General features: G+C 43.8%; 1 protein-coding gene across 1 annotated transcript in view; it reads right to left on the reverse strand.

Annotated features, from left to right (window-relative positions):
• LOC120995817 (homocysteine S-methyltransferase 1-like) overlaps positions 1-18,808 on the reverse strand; it is a 30,120-nt gene that overhangs the window by 7,688 nt on the left and 3,624 nt on the right. The window contains exons 2-6 of the mRNA XM_040425250.1: positions 18,669-18,736; positions 7,400-7,566; positions 3,949-4,052; positions 2,605-2,766; positions 2,282-2,487 (exon numbers count right to left, since the gene is read on the reverse strand). Of these exons, the coding sequence (XP_040281184.1) occupies positions 2,282-2,487; positions 2,605-2,766; positions 3,949-4,052; positions 7,400-7,566; positions 18,669-18,736 (707 nt within the window). The remainder of the gene's footprint in view (positions 1-2,281; positions 2,488-2,604; positions 2,767-3,948; positions 4,053-7,399; positions 7,567-18,668; positions 18,737-18,808) is intronic.

Genomic DNA, 18,808 nt, shown 5'->3' on the forward strand with positions numbered 1-18,808 from the left:
CAGGCCGTATTTCATTGGTGAAAATGTGTTTATTACCTTCTTTGAACTATATTTTATGGAATGCACCTGTAATAATCCCCAAAAGAATTTTTAAAATAATAGCCAGCCTCCTAGCGGACCTGATATTGAGAGGTAAAAAAACAAGAATAAGAGCACAAATACTGTATATCTATGAGAGGGAAGGTGGACTATCAGTTCCGTACTTGGAACTTTATTTTATTTCTGGTCATATTAAAAATATGATAATATGGAGTAACTCGCAAAGATATAAGACCATAATAGCAGGGATTAATAAAAGGTTGGATAACTGTTGTATCTTCCAATTAGTTGAAGCTGGCATTCTAGCACAACAGCAATCTAGTAAAATACCGATAATTGAGTTGATGTCTAAAGTATGGAAGGAAGCCAGAGTTACAAACTACATACAGACACCTTATTGTGGGATAACACTCATCTTACAGGATTAAAGTCAATTGAACAGAAAATTTGGTGAAAATATGGAATCTTTAAATTGGGTCAGGTATGGAAAAAGAGGGATATAATTCCATATCAAGAGCTAAAAAATGTGTACGGACTGGGAAATAAAGATCTGAGGTTCTTTTATTTACAATTGAAAACGCTCTGTGAGGGACGTTAGGAAAAGTAAAACAGATTGCTACCCTCCCTCGACCACTAGTTAATATTTCCAAATTAACAGCAGGGGGAAAACTGGTTTCTAAAATATATAAGTGTCTGTTACACCAAAAAAAAAAGCAGCTAATAGTTTAATTTACAAATGGAAGGATGTTGTACACCCCCAAAGGGAAGAGTTTTGGGAATTGGCTATACAGGCAAAAAATAGGGTTTCAAATAACTTTCCCCACAGAATTACCCAATTTAATATACTATACCGCCTATACTGCTCCCCTAAAATCCTAATGAAATGTTATAAATCTAGAATTTAGCTGTCAAAAATGCGGGGAGGTAGGAGTGGATGATGTTCATATACTCTGTACGTGTATAAATATTCAAGAGTTTTGGGAGAAGGTAATCGCACGAATAGAGAAGTATCATCTTTTTAAAGTCCCTAGGCATGTTTGAAATCTGTATTTTAGGGGTTATGGATAAAATAGACAGCACCAAACACCGTGATATAGCATCCAAACTATTATTTCAGGCTAGGAAGTGCATTACTGGACATTGGGGGGATAGTGCTGCACCCACGGTTAAGAAGTGGGAGAACCTCACTGGAGTTTCGCTTGCCAGAGAGGAATTCCACTTAGGTATTAAGAAAAAACATAGATTCGCCAGAACATGGCATAAATGGCTAAAATAGTTGTTGCTTTTGGTGTTGTTTTTTTTTTGTAAACAGAGGTTTCTAGGGAAAGATCAAGCAGCAAGCAATGGGGGGGCGGGTGGGGAAGAATTCAAAGGTATTTGGATGAAATAATGAAATCGTTTATAAGCCACTATACATTGTTTTGTAGTTAAAAATAATTAACTGTTTGTTGATGATTATGTAATAATTTTATAAGTTTAATAAAGACTATAAAAAAAAAAAAAAAACAGGGTAGATACTAACCATAGGCTACTTTCACACTAGCGTTAATATTTTCCGGTATTGAGATCCGTCATAGGGTCTCAATACCGGAAAAAAAAAACGCTTCCGTTTTGTCCCCATTCATGGTCAAAGGGGACAAAACGTAACTGAACAGAACGGAATGCTCCAAAATACATTCTATTCCGTTCTCATACCGGAGAGCAAACTGCAGGATGCTGCGGTTTTCTTTCCGTCCTGGAATGCGGAGCAAGACGGATCCGTCATGACACACAATTGTCTGCCACATACAATGCTGTCTTGACACCTTTTTCTGGGAGGTCATTATCACCTACTGACTCCAATTAGGATAATGGGATCAACACCTTTGACCCCATGCTGGGTATAATGACCTCTGACCCCATGCTGGGTATAATTACCAGATGTTGATTCAGTTACATATTTATTCCCAGAGAATTCTTGTACAGTCACTCAGAATTGAGAAAGCTCGTTGGAAGAACGAGTGAAACGTTTTCAAGAAATCTACAGTAAGTCCAGTTGCCTTGATTTATTCTTTACAGATATTTGAACAATGGAGAGGCACACAGGAGGAAAAGAGAAATAAATGCAGACTAGAATAGAGGTCCCAACACGTTATAGTAAAACAATCAGTGAGTTTTCACTATTTTACCATTGAAATACTAAAGCAACAAAGGATAAAGCATAGTAAAAATGGCTAGAGAAAAAAGAAATCATGTTACATACCCCAGCTTGTGGTCCCATTTCTCTCCACTGTTGGGATAAACAATCCAGTCAATATTTTGCCTCAGTTTTTTGTTGGCAGATGATAGGAGTGGCCCGACAAATGCAGCTGAACAGCAATTCACCCCTACAGCCATCAGCTGGGTTGATCCTGCTGCAATGCTTACCGCTTCATCAAACCTTTCTCCGAAGCTTGTCATTGACGCGCTCTAGATTATTAATAAAACAATAAAAGCTTTATCAAGGACTGGTCTTGTGTGTGTGGCTTAGAGAATAATATCATGTCATAATGACATACATTACAGCTTTGTGTATTGATCACCTACCTGACATGAATAGGAAAGCCAAGCTCTGTGATTTGGGAACTCTCGGAGAAGCTGCACAAGGGCTTCTGCCTCCTTTTGACTGGGTATTGTCTCAAATGCAAACAAGTCAATTCCAGCAGCTGCTAAGCACTTCATCTGTATCCGATGCCAATCTTTTAACTGCTGCCTCCAAAAAAGACAAGAGAAGTTGTGACACATAGTGGAAGTCTGGACCAACATCCGGCAATAGACTAAGGCCTCTTTCACACGGGCGTTGCTGAAAAATGCGCGGGTGCGTTGCGGGAACACCCGCGATTTTTCCGCGCGAGTGCAATACATTGTAATGCGTTTTGCACTCGCGTGAGAAAAATCGTGCGTGTTTGGTACCCAAACCCGAACTTCTTCACAGAAGTTCGGGCTTGGGATCGGTGTTCTGTGGATTGTATTATTTTCCCTTATAACATGGTTATAAGGGAAAATAATAGCATTCTGAATACAGAATGAAAAGTAAAATAGCACTGGAGGGGTTAAAAAAAATAAAAAAAATTTTAACTCACCTTAATCCACTTGATAGCGCAGCCGGCATCTGCTTCTGTATTCTTTTCTTTAGGACCTGGCTAAAGGACCTTCGATGACGTCACTCCGGTCATCACATGGTACGTCACATGATCTTTTACCATGGTGAATCACCATGGTAAAAGATCATGTGACGTACCATGTGATGACCGGAGTGACGTCATCCCAGGTCCTTAAACTATAGTTAATGCTCTCCACAGGTCCTATACAGTAAAAGAGTCAGACGGAGATGCCGGGCATCGCGAGCAAGTGGATTAAGGTGAGTTAAATGATTTTTATTTTTTTTTAACCCCTCCAGCCCTGTTTTACTTGGCATTCTGTATTCAGAATGCTATTATTTTCCCTTATAACCATGTTATAAGGGAAAATAATAATGATCTGGTCTCCATCCCGATCGTCTCCTAGCAACCGTGCGTGAAAATCGCACCGCATCCGCACTTGCTTGCGGATGCTTGCGATTTTCACGCAACCCCATTCATTTCTATGGGGCCTGCGTTACGTGAAAAACGCACAAAGAGGAGCATGCTGCGATTTTCACGCAACGCAAAAGTGATGCGTGAAAATCACCGCTCGTGTGCACAGCCCCATAGAAATGAATGGGTCAGTATTCAGTGTGGGTGCAATGCGTTCACCTCCCGCATCGCATCCGCGCGGAATACTCGCTCGTGTGAAAGGGGCCTAAGAGAATAGTTATTAAATTATATGCAGGTAAAATGAAATTCCCAGGATTCACCCAACCTTGCTGACAACCTTTACCCACTTTCCCAGCAGCGCAATAGCTGTACTTACCTCAATAGTCATATCTTTTACATAACTTCCTGTGTACTCAGAACCATCATGGGGGATTGCTCCATACGGACCTATTGATCCAGCAATTACAATTCTTCTTTTTTCTACAAAATAAACAAACCCCATTAAAGCCCAGTAAATTCATAGCTAGTGTATGGATGGGGTATAAAACACAAATCGCATATTTAGCCTACTTTAATAGTACTGACACAATCATCAAATTTAGTTCTTCCGATTACCTACACTAATCCCATCAGTTGACAATCTTTAAACTGTCCAGAAAAAAAAGATTATATAAAACACTACTTAAAGGAAAGGTCCATCTTCTCAACCATTTGTAATTAAAAATAGTTTTGTGTTTACGGCTCCTATGCAGATCAATGTGTCTCTGTCCCCTACGTCTTGTGTATGTAAATTTAGGCCTAAATGGAAAGACCAAAAATCTGGTTTTAAGCTGGAAGTGTAAAAACAGTAACAACCTGCAAAATACGAGGACTACACTTCTTGAAAATTAAGTGTACCCCCCCTAAAAACGATATATTTCCTGAAAGCAGACAACCTCTTGATTGCAGATGCCTTCACAGACTGTTGACAACCATATACACCTTTAATTAACTTTGTGACAAACAGGAATTATTTAAAAAAAAAACTGCATCAACACAAACATTTGCACCTAAAACACACATCCAAGCAGAGGTTTACAAATAAAAACTATGTAAATATATTAACCCCTTCAACCCCGGGCCTGTTTTCACCTTCCTGCCCAGGCCATTTTTTGCAAATCTGACATGTCACTTTATGTGGTGATAACTTTAAAACGCTTTGACTTATCCAGGCCATTCTGAGATTGTTTTTTCGTCACATATTGTACTTCATGACACTGGTAAAATGGAGTCAAAAAAATTAATTTTTAAAATACCAAAATTTGCCCAAAATTTGGAAAAATTAGCAAATTTCCAAGTTTAAATTTCTCTACTTCTATAATACATAGTAATACCTACAAAAATAGTTATTACTTTACATTTCCTATATGTCTACTTCATGTTTGGATCATTTTGGGAATGACATTTTATTTTTTGGGGATGTTACAAGGCTTAGAAGTTTAGAAGCAAATCTTGAAATTTTTCAGAAATTTTCAAAAACCCACTTTTCAAGGACCAGTTCAGGTCTGAAGTCACTTTGTGAGGCTTACATAATAGAAACCACCCAAAAATGACCCCATTCTAGAAACTATACCCCTCAAGGTATTCAAAACTGATTTTACAAACGTCGTTAACCCTTTAGGTGTTCCACAAGAATTAATGGAAAATAGAGATACAATTTAAAAATTTCACTTTTTTGGCAGATTTTTTCATTTTAATATTTTTTTTCCAGTTACAAAGGAAGGGTTAACAGCCAAATAAAACTCAATATTTATGGCTCTGATTCTGTAGTTTACAGAAACACCCCATATGTGGTCGTAAACCGCTGTATGGGCACACGGCAGGGCGCAGAAGGAAAGGAATGCCATACGGTTTTTGGAAGGCAGATTTTGCTGGACTGGTTTTTTGACACCATGTCCCATTTGAAGCCCCCCTGATGCACCCCTACAGTAGAAACTAAAAAAAGTGACCACATTTTGGAAACTACGGGATAAGGTGCCAGTTTTATTGGTACTATTTTGGGGTACATATGATTTTTTATTGCTCTATATTAAGTTTTTTGTGAGGCAAGGTAACAAAAAAAATTGATGTTTTGGCACAGTTTTTATTTTTTATTTTTACAGCGTTTACCTGAGGGATTTAGTCATATGACCTTTTTTTATAGAGCAGATCGTTACGCATGTGTCAATACCTAATAGGTCTACTTTTTCTTATTTAAGTTTTACACAATAATAGCATTTTTGAAACCGAAATAATGATATTTTAGTGTCTCATAGTCTGAGAGCCATAGCTTTTTTATTTTTTGACATTTCAGTTTTTTATTATAAAATAAGGGAAAAGGGGCGTTTTATTTTCTTTTTTAGCTTATTAATTTTATTACTTTATTAATTTTATTAAAAACCCTTTATTTTTTTTGCTTTTTTTTATTTTATTTAATTTAGGACATTCACTTTTGGGGGTCTGATCCCCTCTGCAATGCATTACAATACATCTGTATTGTAATGCATTGCCTGTTAGTGTATGACACTGAGTCATACACTAACAGGTTGCCTAGGAGACCCAGCCTGAGGCTGAATCTCCTCGGCACCCATAGAAGGCAGTTCCCGATGCCGTGCCACAGCAGCGCGGGGACTCGATGCGATCGTTCACCTGACACAAACCTCTTTTATGTATCGGTCAGCGCGGACCGTGGCATAGAAGGGGTTAATCCCCCGGCATCGGCTTTTACAGCGATGCCGGCAGATACAGCAGGGGCCCGGCTACCACGGACTGCCGGGCCCCTGCAGTGATCGCGCGCACCGCTCCGCTGCCCGCGCGATCACTATGACGTACTATTACGTCAAATTTCGGGAACTCAGTGGTTCCCATGACGCAACAGTACGTCAAAGGTCGGGAAGGGGTTAAGGGAGTCTGAACCCTGACATGTCTTCTTTTTCACCCAAGCAGCCCTTTGAGATGAGCATCGGAGCATTTTATTGCGCAGGACAAGGGCTTTTTCATTAGATCCTGTGACGTACTGGGTCTCTGCTAGGCAGAGGCTTCCTGTAAAGCAGGCTAAGGCAGCGCTAAAGCCCGTCCACCAGTGTTGGTGACGTCGCCATCAACACTGCTAGGCAGAAACCTCCGCCTACAAATGAAAAATGCCCTTGCCTTGCGCAATACAGCACAGGGCAAGGGAGAGCATCAGAGCATGCTTCATTTTTAACATCTATAAATAATTGTGACATGTAATGGTGGGAGAACCCCTTTAATAGTTTTGCTGGAGTTCAACTTGGGCTGTGAGAAAAGGGCCTAATCGATTAGCCCAATTAGACCTTAGGCAGCAAGCTGAAGGGGAATGGGCTGCTTTAAACCTTAATATCTCAGACACTGTAGTAATTATAGATGTGAACCAGTCCTTGTTTGAAAGCTGACAATCTAGCTACTATAAAGCCGGTGATATAGCTGTTAGAAATGGGTCCTAGTGAAGGCTGCATAAACCTGCTGCTCTCACACCCGACCCGATTTCTAAAGGCTATATCTCCAGTTTTATGGCAGCTAACACTGTGATCTTTGTCTTGTTACACAGCCCATGATATACCAGCAGAAAGCAGCTTTCCCCCCCTTAAGCCTGCTGAGATGCCAGCCAGTCGAAAGGGTGGAGCGCATGCTGATGTTCTCTATGAAATGCTCCAAAGTACAGGTGCTAAGTATCTGACCATTGGGGGCGATCCACTATCACAACAGTGGGGGTCATGTGTCCGCTGTTTGAGTGGAGCGGTGCTTGAGCATGTGCACTTTAAACACAATCATGGTGAAACAAGTTTTACCTGAGCACTGCCTTGTGAAGTCTTCAGCTGATTCTTTCGCTTGTTGTACTGCTACAGTAAAAAGGTTTGCTGCTTCATCGGAATTCAGCCCAAGATGCTGTTTAAATCCTTCAACACTGGCCTGATAGGTTGCTGTGCTCAGTACCTCAGCGCCACTCCTAAGAAAACTGAACAAAAAGAATGAATTTAGGATCATACAGTGTGTAGAAGGAACGTTGTGCACCAAGTTGTATATTTCCTATACTCTGAAGTGAAATATTTTCCAGAAGACAAAAATTTTTACAGTTGCAAGAAAAAGTATGTGAACCCTTTGGAATGATAGGATTTCTGCACAAATTGGTCATAAAATGTGATCTGATCTTCATCTAAGTCACAACAATAGACAATCACAGTCTGTTTAAACTAATAACACACAAAGAATTAAATGTTACCATGTTTTTATTGAACACACCATGTAAACATTCACAGTGTAGGTGGAAAAAGTATGTGAACCCCTAGACTAATGACATCTCAAAGAGCTAATTGGAGTGAGGTGTCAGCCAACTGGAGTCCAATCAATGAGATGAGATTGGAGGTGTTGGTTACAGCTGCCCTGCCCTGTAAAAAACACATACCAGCTCTGGGTTTGCTTTTCACAAGAATCATTGCCTGATGTCAATGAAACCTCGCACAAAAGAGCTCTCAGAAGACCTACGATTAAGAATTGCTGACTTGCATAAAGCTGGAAAGGGTTATAAAAGATCTCCTGAAGCCTTTCTGTTCATCAGCCACGGTAAGACAAATTGTCTATAAATGGAAAAAGTTCAGCACTGCTGCTACACTCCCTAGGAGTGGCCGTCCTGTAACGATGACTGCAAGAGCACAGCGCAGACTGCTCAATGAGGTGAAGAAGAATCCTAGAGTGTCAGCTAAAGACTTACAAATGTGTCTGGCATATGCTAACATCCCTGTTAGAGAATCTACGATACGTAAAACACTAAACAAGAATGGATTTCATGGGAGGATACCACAGAGGAAGCCACTGCTGTCCAAAAAAAACATTGCTGCACGTTTACAGTTTGCACAAGAGCACCTGGATGTTCCTCAGCAGTACTGCCAAAATATTCTGTGGACAGATGAAACCAGAGTTGAGTTGTTTGGAAGAAACACACAACACTATGTGTGGAGAAAAAGAGGCACAGCACACCAACATCAAAACCTCATCCCAACTGTGAAGTATGGTGGTGGGGGCATCATGGTTTGGGGCTGCTTTGCTGCAGCTCAACAGAAGATGGGTGTTGCAACAGGACAACGACACAAAGCATAGATGTAAATCAACAACAGAATGGCTTAAACAGAAGAAAATACGCCTTATGGAGTGGCCCAACCTTAACCCGATTGAAATGCTGTGGCATGACCTCAAGAAAGAAATTCACACCAGACATCCCAAGAATATTGCTGAACTGAAACAGTTCTGTAAAGAGGAATGGTCAAAAATTACTCCTGACCATTGTGCATGTCTGAACTGAAACTACAGGAAACGTTTGGTTGAAGTTATTGCTGCCAAAGGAGGTTCAACCAGTTATTAAATCCAAGGGTTCACATACTTTTTCCACCTGCACTCTAAATGTTTACATGGTGTGTTCAATAAAAACATGGTAACATTTAATTCTTTGTGTGTTATTAGTTTAAGCAGACTGTGATTGTCTATTGTTGTGACTTAGATGAAGATCAGATCACATTTTATGACCAATTTGTGCAGAAATCCATATAATTCAAAAGGGGTCACATATTTTTTCTTGCAACTGTACATATACAAAGGGCACAAAATCCTGAAAAGTTATGTTTTCATTTACTATTGTTCTGTCAGCAGATGTGTACTGTTAATGTAACCAACTCTATATTGTCTTTAAACAAAGTTTTCCAAACTTCTTAAGGACATTCCAATGCAGGGTGTGGAAAGGGGGTGGTGGGAGACAAACATTCCACCATAACCTGCTCTGTCCTGATGTCACGATCAGTGAAAACACCACACTGAACACAGGAGGAAAGGGGAACAGTAACTGGGCCTGGAAACTAGGGAAGGAACAGGTCACCTCTTAAACAACCCTAATCCGGGCATTAACTACCTATCAATATGAATAGACCTTGAAGGTAGGAATATTCATATGCAGGATACCTAGGCCCTTATTTCGCTATAAGGCCCTGGATTAAGGTTAGGACCAGAGACAACCCATTCCTCCCCAGATGGACAAATGGAAGTCTCTGTCTCAGGCCCAGAGACAAACAACAGGGAAAATAACAAACACAATACAATAAGAAAAGACAAGACTTATCTTAAAGTAGAAAACTGGCAACTCCAGAAGCAATTCACTGCAAAAAATGCACCAAAATGATACGCAACTGACAATACTAGCTAATTCCTCAGGCCGATGTTAAAAGCTGAGAACTTTGCCAATATCTTCCAGTCAGGAACATATCGGAGCCCCTCATGCATCACGTCACGGTGTCTCAGCACGGATGGGGTCCTACCAATAACCTGCCCGTGGTGTGTGAACAAGGTCTGAACAGTGCAATTAACTCACAGCCAGACTCTCACATGCCTCCATAGTGGTATAACCAATGCATTGTGAGGTAGAATAAAGCTGTGAGCCGCACCCACAACAGACCATGTGTATCATTTTGGTGCATTTTTTGCAGTGAATTGTGTATGTATATTTTTTCATCTGCACAGTGTATCATTTTGTGTAAGATGTTCTTGTGGTGCATGCGGTCTGCGCCGGCATCCTCCATTGTACGCATTTTTTGCTGGGGATTGCCGTTGTCTGCGGACCGCGTGCGGAGCAATTGCTCACCCGGTTATAGACATGCTACAGTGTCTGGGTTTAGAGCATTTTCACCCGAGTTTTCAACTCCAGCACCACAGAGTACAACCGACCAGCTAGTAAGAAGATAGGAAGAAAATCTATAAACTGCACCTCCAAGAGTGAGAAGCGGCTACTTATGGGGAAGGTTAATTACCAACAATCAACACCTGAAGCAAGGGGTGTGGCATTCACCAAAACACAGACACAATAAGATCCACAAGGAACTCAATTTAACCCTCGTGTTGCCTGTCTCTCTGATCTCCGGGTACCTGCCACAGGAACGTCCATGACACCTGTCATGAGGCCATCATGCACTGTTTTTTGTACTTGGATTGGATCAGTGTCCTATACCAACATCTGATTGGCAGTGGCGTGCCTAGGGTGTTTGGCAACCGGGGCAGGTCCTTTCTCTGGCACCCCCACCCCTTTAAAAAAAATGGTACCCCCTCACAGTAGTATTGCCTTCATTGTACAACCTTCACAGTAGTTTTGTACAGATGTGTGCCCCCTCACAGTAGTTATGCTCACATTGTGCCCCGTCACAGTAGTTATGCCCTACCTGTGCTCCTTTCACAGTTGTAATGCCCCTTTTGTGCCCCCTTCACAGTAATAACCCCCATTGTGCCCCCTTCATAGTAATAATCCCCATTGTGCCCCCTTTATAGTAATAATGCCCACTGTGCCCCCTTCATAGTAATAATGCCCACTGTGCCCCCTTCACAGTCTTTCCTGTAATGCGCCTGTGCCGGATACTAAAGTGCACAGTGCAGCATGAGACTTTGGGAGAAGTCACGCCCCCATTTCTTCTAGAGGCTTATTTGCAAATATTAAAACTTAATTTTTCTCAGCAATGTGGACACATATGAACATGGGACCAACACAGATGCCTTCAGCTGCCAATTGCACATACAACAGGTCAGCCAGTTTTAGAAGTACCAATCTGCTGATGGACAACTTAGTTAACTAATCTGCTGGGGGTCCTTCACATCGCCATTACACCTCCACTTTTTCAGTTGTTCTTCTCCGTTTTAAGATCCCAGGCCTGGCTGACTACAAGGTGGTCTGTCAGGTGTATGCCAATTTAGCTGGAAAAAAATAGTAAAACATACTGCACTATTTTGTCCTTTTTTTGTAGCAGAATCTGAGATGAAGACTTCTATCATGCCTTCAACCCAGATCTAAACAGCTTTTACTTTTATCTTCATTCATCATTGAAGAACACCGTTTAATAATGATATGCCCTTCTCTAACTCAGGACCACCGGCACATACCACCCTTTACAGTGCTCCAGACAAAAAAAAATACCTAGTAGCCATTGGCTCCTGAACTGAAAAATTTACGAGCCAAATTAAATTTTTAGTCGCGAAATCAAAACCGATCAGCTCGTCGTAGGGTTGTTTCGATACCAAAATTTTGATTCGCTTTCGTCACCATAAAAAAGTATTGCGATACTCAATACCACGCAAAAAAAAAAAACAACACCAAAAAAAGCCGAGTGCATTACGCATTTTATGAAACGTTCGGCCCATAATAGAACAGTCCTATCCTATTTTTTGGGGTGACAAGGTGACTAAAAAATGGCGAATTGCATGGTTTTTATTTATTTATTTCTGTTACGGCACTCACCGCATAGAAGATATTTTTTTATAATTTAATAGTTTGGACTTTTCGGACGCAGCGCTATGTAATATGTTTATTTGTGGTCGGGGCTACCAGGGCTGCAGCATCCTCCTTTGGTAAAGGGAAACGCTCCCTAGGAAGCGGTAAATTGGTAGACCGATGCCCCAAAAGCAGTAGAGGCTTGTGGTGAGACTTCTAGCGAGAGAAGCTGATTGATAAACCACAGAGAAAAAACAAAACGCCTGAATCAGGCATGCCCAACTGCAGGCCAAAGAACCAATACCTTGGAGATAGGTTGAAGTAAAGCCGATGTGAGAATCACCAGCAATGGGAAGCCTTGTCAGTGACCATATATTAACAGTGTGGCAACTCTGTCTGAAGGGGCAAATGAGCAGGACCAAGATGAGAGAAATACTCCTGCCGGATGGAGTGAGATGACGACGTCCTACGCCCCCACCGTACCCGAGAAACCCTGGTCACGTAGAAAAAAAATAGAGCTGGGATTCCAGAGCAGAACCACACATGGCTACTGGTCAGGTAGACAGAAGGGGGAGGCGGTCAACCATTCATAGAAACGTAGAATGTGTCGGCAGATAAGAACCATTTGGCCCATCTAGTATGCCCAATATACTGAATACTATAAATAGCCCCAGGCCCTATCTTATATGAAGGATGGCCTTATGCCTATCCCATGCATGCTTAAACTCCTTCACTGTATTTGCAGCTACCACTTCTGCAGGAAGGCTATTCCAAGCATCCACTACTCTCTCAGTAAAGTAATACTTCCTGATATTACTTTTAAACCTTTGCCCTTCTAATTTAAAACTATGTCCTCTTGTAGCAGTTTTTCTTCTTTAAAATATTCTCTCCTCTTTTACCCTGTCGTTTCCTTTTATGTATTTAAAATTTTCTATCATATCCCCTCTGTCTCGTCTTTCTTCCAAGCTATACATGTTAAGGTCCTTTAATCTTTCCTGGTAAGTTTTATCCTGCAATCCATGTACTAGTTTAGTAGCTCTTCTCTGAACTCTCTCCAAAGTATCAATATCCTTCTGGAGATATGGTCTCCAGTACTGAGCACAATACTCCAAATGAGGTCTCACTAGTGCTCTGTAGAGCGGCATGAGCACCTCCCTCTTCCTCCTCTAGTTTTCCTAAATCCTTTTCCATTTGGTGTATCCCTCCAGGAACATCAACCCTGTTACAAATCTTTGTGTCATCAGCAAAAAGACACACCTTACCATCGATGCCTTCTGCAATTTCGCTGATAAAGATATTAAACAATATGGGTCCCAAAACAGATCCCTGAGGTACCCACTGGTAACAAGACCATGGTCTGAATATACTCCATTGACTACAACCCTCTGTTGTCTGTCCCTCAGCCACTGCCTAATCCATTCAGCAATATAGGAGTCAGAGCTCAAAGACTGCAATTTATTGATAAGCCTTCTATGTGGGACAGTATCAAAAGCCTTACTAAAGTCTAGATAAGCGATGTCTACTGCACCTCCTCCATGTATTATTTTAGTCACCCAATCAAAAAAATCAATAAGATTAGTTTGACATGATCTCCCTGAAGTAAACCCATGCTGTTTTTCATCTTTCAAACCATGGGATTTTAGATGTTTCACAATCCTCTCCTTAAGCTCGAGGAGGGAGAAAAAATAGAAAGGGTGTTACGTGCAGGAACGAAACCCCTATCAGCGGTGGCAAGGCGTGACAGCCACCCGCTCTGCCTGGCGTGGGGAGACACGTAGTACACCCACGGAATGAGCAGTGAAAGGAATGACCACCAACGGACCGACATGACGATAGTCATTACTCATGACTGAAGAGAGGTAGCGCCGATGGCATCACAGCATCAACTATTAGCACCTAAGTCCCGCTTATAACAGCAACCTAGTGGTAGACGAGTGCCATAGAGACTAAGCTGCCCAGTAGAGCGCACCCGAAGCGAGGTGCTAATCAGCTATAGCAATTATGCAATCGCCAAGCCCAGTGTAGACGACAGAAGAACAACCGTTGTCAGAGCAACGGCAATTATCGGTAGTGTAAATGAGTAAGAGGCTAGGGGTAAAGCCCATTCCCATCTGAGACCTGCGCTATACAGAAGTAGCCACAGAATCTACTGGTAGTGCAATACTCCGCCTGAGGAGGAGGCCATACAAATGGAGCCACAAATCTAATTGTAACGCCATACTCCACAGCTAAGGAGGAGGCCACACAGTAGAGGCCACCGATTCCAGTACTAGAAGAACCTGTCACCTGACGAAGGAGCTGTGCAGTAGGAACCCTAGCATGTAGTGGTAACGCAAATACCCCTTATACAGTAGTAGCTACAGCATGCCCCGCCAGTGCAAAACTGAGGGGGAGGCCTGAGGGCATCCAGTAGGAGCCATGGTACCATACAGCCCCAGTTAAGTAGAGCTAACCTTAAACACTCCACCTGGGAAGGGCTCTGAACAGGAGAAACTGCCGAAGCCACGCCAGGTAGAATCCCTACCTGAGGTGGGCTGCCCCACTGCAGCGACTACGATCTCTAGCACTAGCGTGAAAACTTCACCTGCAGAGGAGAACCCACTGTAGAAGGTAATCCAGAGTGCCAGCATAACCACTTCACCTAGATATGGAGGAGTGGTGGACAGAGAATACAGAGTTAGTGCACCACTGGGCTCGCTGGATCGTAACCACAATATTCTTTGCAATGGCAAAGGGGGCGGCACCTTAGGGGTTAATTGTGCGGATCACAGCCCCCTGTAAGAGATCAGGTGCTGCCAGGCAGCAGGGGGCAGTTATGTCCAAAGTTCTCAGTATATTCTAACTTGAAGCATCCCCATCACTATGGGAACGCCTCGATGTTAGAATATACTGTCGGATCTGAGTTTTAACAATCTAACTCAAATCCGATGGTATATTCTAACACAGAGGCGTTCCCATGGTGATGGGGACGCTTCAAGTTAAAAAATACCATCGGATTGGAGAAAAATCCGATCCGATGGTATATTAATATTACCCGTATGTGAGGGGGGAGTTATTTGATGACCGGCACATATGAGGGGGCCTTTTATTTTATAAAGGGAACTGGGGGCACTTACTCGCTTTCAGGCAGCGATCTCCACTCTGAGTGGAGATTGCAGCCTGAAACCAGCATTTTCACAGTACCGCGCTCCAATTGGTTGGTCTGCATAGACCAACCAATTGGAGTGAGCGTGGGCAAGGGACCACTCTGATTGGTCCCTTGTCGGCACCCGGTGACGTCACCGGACTGGAGGGGGCGGAGCTTAGCGGGATCTCGGCCAGGCTAGTTACCGCCCCTCCATACTTTTGCATAATTAGCTAGGCTGGCAGTGACGTCACCAGGCTCCCTGAGCAGCGGAAGAGGAAGCTTTCCTCCTCTGCAAGGGACCCGGTACATCACTGAGTGAAAGAAAACCTTCACTTCCGGCAGAGAATTTATTGGAGCAAAAGGGGGCATTAGAAGTAAGTTCATCAGGTAGGACATGGGTGTTGTTGATGTGGGTGACATTGCAGTACTATAGGACAAAGGTCCCAAATCCCGGACAACCCCTTTAAAGGTAGGCAGACAATGTCATAGAGCAGCAGGAAATGCTAGCAGAATGCTTGGGTGTATAGGGAGAGGAATTACCAGTAGAAAGAGGGAGGTGCTCATGCCGCTCTACAGAGCACTAGTGAGACCTCATTTGGAGTATTGTGCGGAGTATTGTGCGCAGTACTGGAGACCATATCTCCAGAAGGATATTGATACTTTGGAGAGAGTTCAGAGAAGGAGCTACTAAACTAGTACATGGATTGCAGGATAAAACTTACCAGGAAAGATTAAAGGACCTTAACATGTATAGCTTGGAGGAAAGACGAGACAGAGGGGATATGATAGAAACTTTTAAATACATAAAGGGAATCAACAAGGTAAAAGAGGAGAGAATATTTAAAAGAAGAAAAACTGCTACAAGAGGACATAGTTTTAAATTAGGGGGGCAAAGGTTTAAAAGTAGTATCAGGAAGTATTACTTTACTGCGAGAGTAGTGGATGCATGGAATAGCCTTCCTGCAGAAGTGGTAGCTGCAAATACAGTGAAGGAGTTTAAGCATGCATGGGATAGGCATAAGGCCATCATTCATATAAGATAGGGCCAGGGGCTATCCATAGTATTTAGTATATTGGGCAGACTGGATGGGCCAAACGGTTCTTATCTGTCGACACATTCTATGTTTCTATGTTTCTATACAGTAAACGCTGTAACCAGTGATAATGCCATAACGCCACCTATGGAGGAGGCTAATGCATAAGGTAAGTACTGTATCCAGTAGTAGTGCCAATACTCTGCCTAAGGAAGGGGGGAAAGCATACGACAAGTACTGCTGGCTACCGTGGACGCAATCTTGGAAGATTGTACCGGATTCATGCAGAGTCCGAATCGCTGATCCCCCCTCAGACCGAGCCTCTCCAGAGAGGGAGGGTGCGTCTGAGCGTGACCCTAGGGAGGAAGGGTGGTGGTGCGGAGGTGACCGAGGAGGAAAATGTCCTGCTCTGGCCCACTTGTGCGCAGTTCCACCCCTCAGAATCTTGCCTATAGCAGTTTCAGGCTGCGCCGGTGGGGATTTATCAACCAAACTACCCAAGGGGTGGAATAGGAACTTCTAAAGGTCCACCCACTGGATTGCGCAGGCGGTGCTTTATCAACGAAATGACTCCGGAGGGTGGATTGGGAATCCTTCAGATGTCCTCCCCTGGATTTGCGCAGGTGGAGTATTATCAACCAAACGGACCCAGAGGGCAGATTGGGAAACTGTGAGCGATCCTCCAATGTCTGGGATAGGGCACGGGCCCAGTCTGGTACCACACAGTCAGGGTGGTCCTGCAGTGATGTGAGCTGAGGGGGGCAGGACCAGTATGGGCGCACATTTTTGTATTTTTTTTAATGAAACTGTGATGTCCCAGCCTCAAGTGGACAAGAGGCAGGAAGGGGTTGAATTCTTCAATATTAAGGCACATTGCCTGCAGATAGAAACCCCGGATATCCTGGTGCCAGCCTCAAAGAGGTGGCTGGCCAGGAAGGGTTAAAACTGCCTTGAGGACCGGGGGGCGGAGCTCAGCGGGCTCCTGGGGGAGGGAGGACAGCTATCGGTCGGGAAGAATTCGCACCAGAGAGATGAACCCGCCCCCCCATACCTGGGAAAAAAAGCCAGGGCCTAAAGCTGGAGCACAGTGGGACCGGGACTGGTGCGCAGAATGGGCCCCCCGGCTGCAGGTGCCCACCCCGTAGGCCGGGAAGAAAATAGCGTGGGCCGGAGTGAACATGTTGGCCCGAAGTAAAGCCGAGTGAATGTCCGTTCAATCGGCTGGGGAACGAAGGGACCCAGGGCGGCGCTCGCAGGCGCCCGGGTGTGCATACCGGCCGCGGGTGCCCACCTCGCAGCCGAATAAAGTGTGGCGCCCGGTCGGCCGGAGAACGGGGGACCTGGAATGGAGAGTGGAATGCGCCCGCTTGCAGTTACCACCCGTGGGAGCCCACCCCGCCGGCCGGGAAGAATCGGCGCAGGGCCTAAGGTGGACTTAGACCCTGATAGAGGACCCAGGCCCTGTGTTTGCTCCCCCTAGATATGGACACGCGGAGGCCCCAAAACCATAGTGGAGAAGGGGGTGTGGGAGGGGGGGTGGGAAGGGGATGGTGCCGAGAATACTCACCCAATCCGCATCCTCTTCACCCCTCCTCAGATTACCAGCAGGGTCACCTCTTCAGCAGCTGGCACCCGAAATGGCAGGAGACTGGAATGGTAGGGGGGTCTCACCGGATTCAGGTGACCTCTTGGCTGACGGGAAGCAGGGGAGCGAGGCTGTCCTGCTCCTCTTTTTCTTCTTGGGAGAGGTTGGGCGGTGAGGGAAACCGACACCGGCCGCGCTCCCCGGGTAGACAGAGTACCTAGGCGACTCTGTTCCCCAAAACCTAAAAGGGAAAAAGAAAAAATAATAAAGTCCTCCTACGACACTAAGCTAAAAACTGACATGCTCTCTCCAGGCTGGAGGGGGTATAGCCTGCAGGGGAGCAGCTAACAGCTTTCAGCCTAGTGTCGCCTCCTAGTGGCAGCAAGCAGCTATACCCACGGTTCTGTGTCCCCCAATGATACGAGCAAGAAAATACTTTTCAAGATATTAGACGTGTGCATATAGCACGAGTCCCATAGTCATAATCTGAGCACTCCTATCTTTGCATCGTACCCGGACTGCCATGGTCATATGACTTGATGTGTCAATGGACATAAAGTCACTATTCAAGGAGTACTCAGGACTCTTTGGTGGGTGAAACAGAGATTTTTCTCTTTATACACCGAGCACATAAGATTGTGACACATCATAGTGACATGTCAGAAGTTTTGACTGTGGGGGGTCCAAATGCTAAGACTGAAATGAAGGACCAGAACGGCTCATTTGCGTGCTGTGCCCTTTTTGCTGTGATTGGCTCTAAGTGGCTCTCCTCAGAGATGCAAGCTTATCTGTGTAAGGATTCGTAGACTTTCTATGAACCCGCACCCTGGTCTGCTGACCAGGGAGAGGCCAGCAGAGCTGATAACAGGTGAAGGGGCAAAACTGAGTTCTTCTGCCCCTAGTAGGAGCCTGACCCCGACAGATGAAAACTTCTGACATGTCACTATGACACGTGAAAAGATTTATGAAATGATTCATCTGGATCCTGGAACCCCTATAACAGTTATCATTCTACTCCTTTCCAATGTAATTATATCAATGGAGAACACATTACACGTTTCATCTAACGTGAACATACTTGGTGTGTACGGTCTTAATTGCTTGAGGATTAGTATGGAGAAGTCTTGCACTCCACAGTGGATCTCCCTAAAATAGAAAAAAAACGAAGAATGAAGATTAAATCACAATGATATGGAATGCTCCTTGAATTATAATGAA

The sequence above is a fragment of the Bufo bufo genome, chromosome 3 (assembly GCF_905171765.1).
Source record: "Bufo bufo chromosome 3, aBufBuf1.1, whole genome shotgun sequence".
NCBI classification, from domain to species: domain Eukaryota; kingdom Metazoa; phylum Chordata; class Amphibia; order Anura; family Bufonidae; genus Bufo; species Bufo bufo.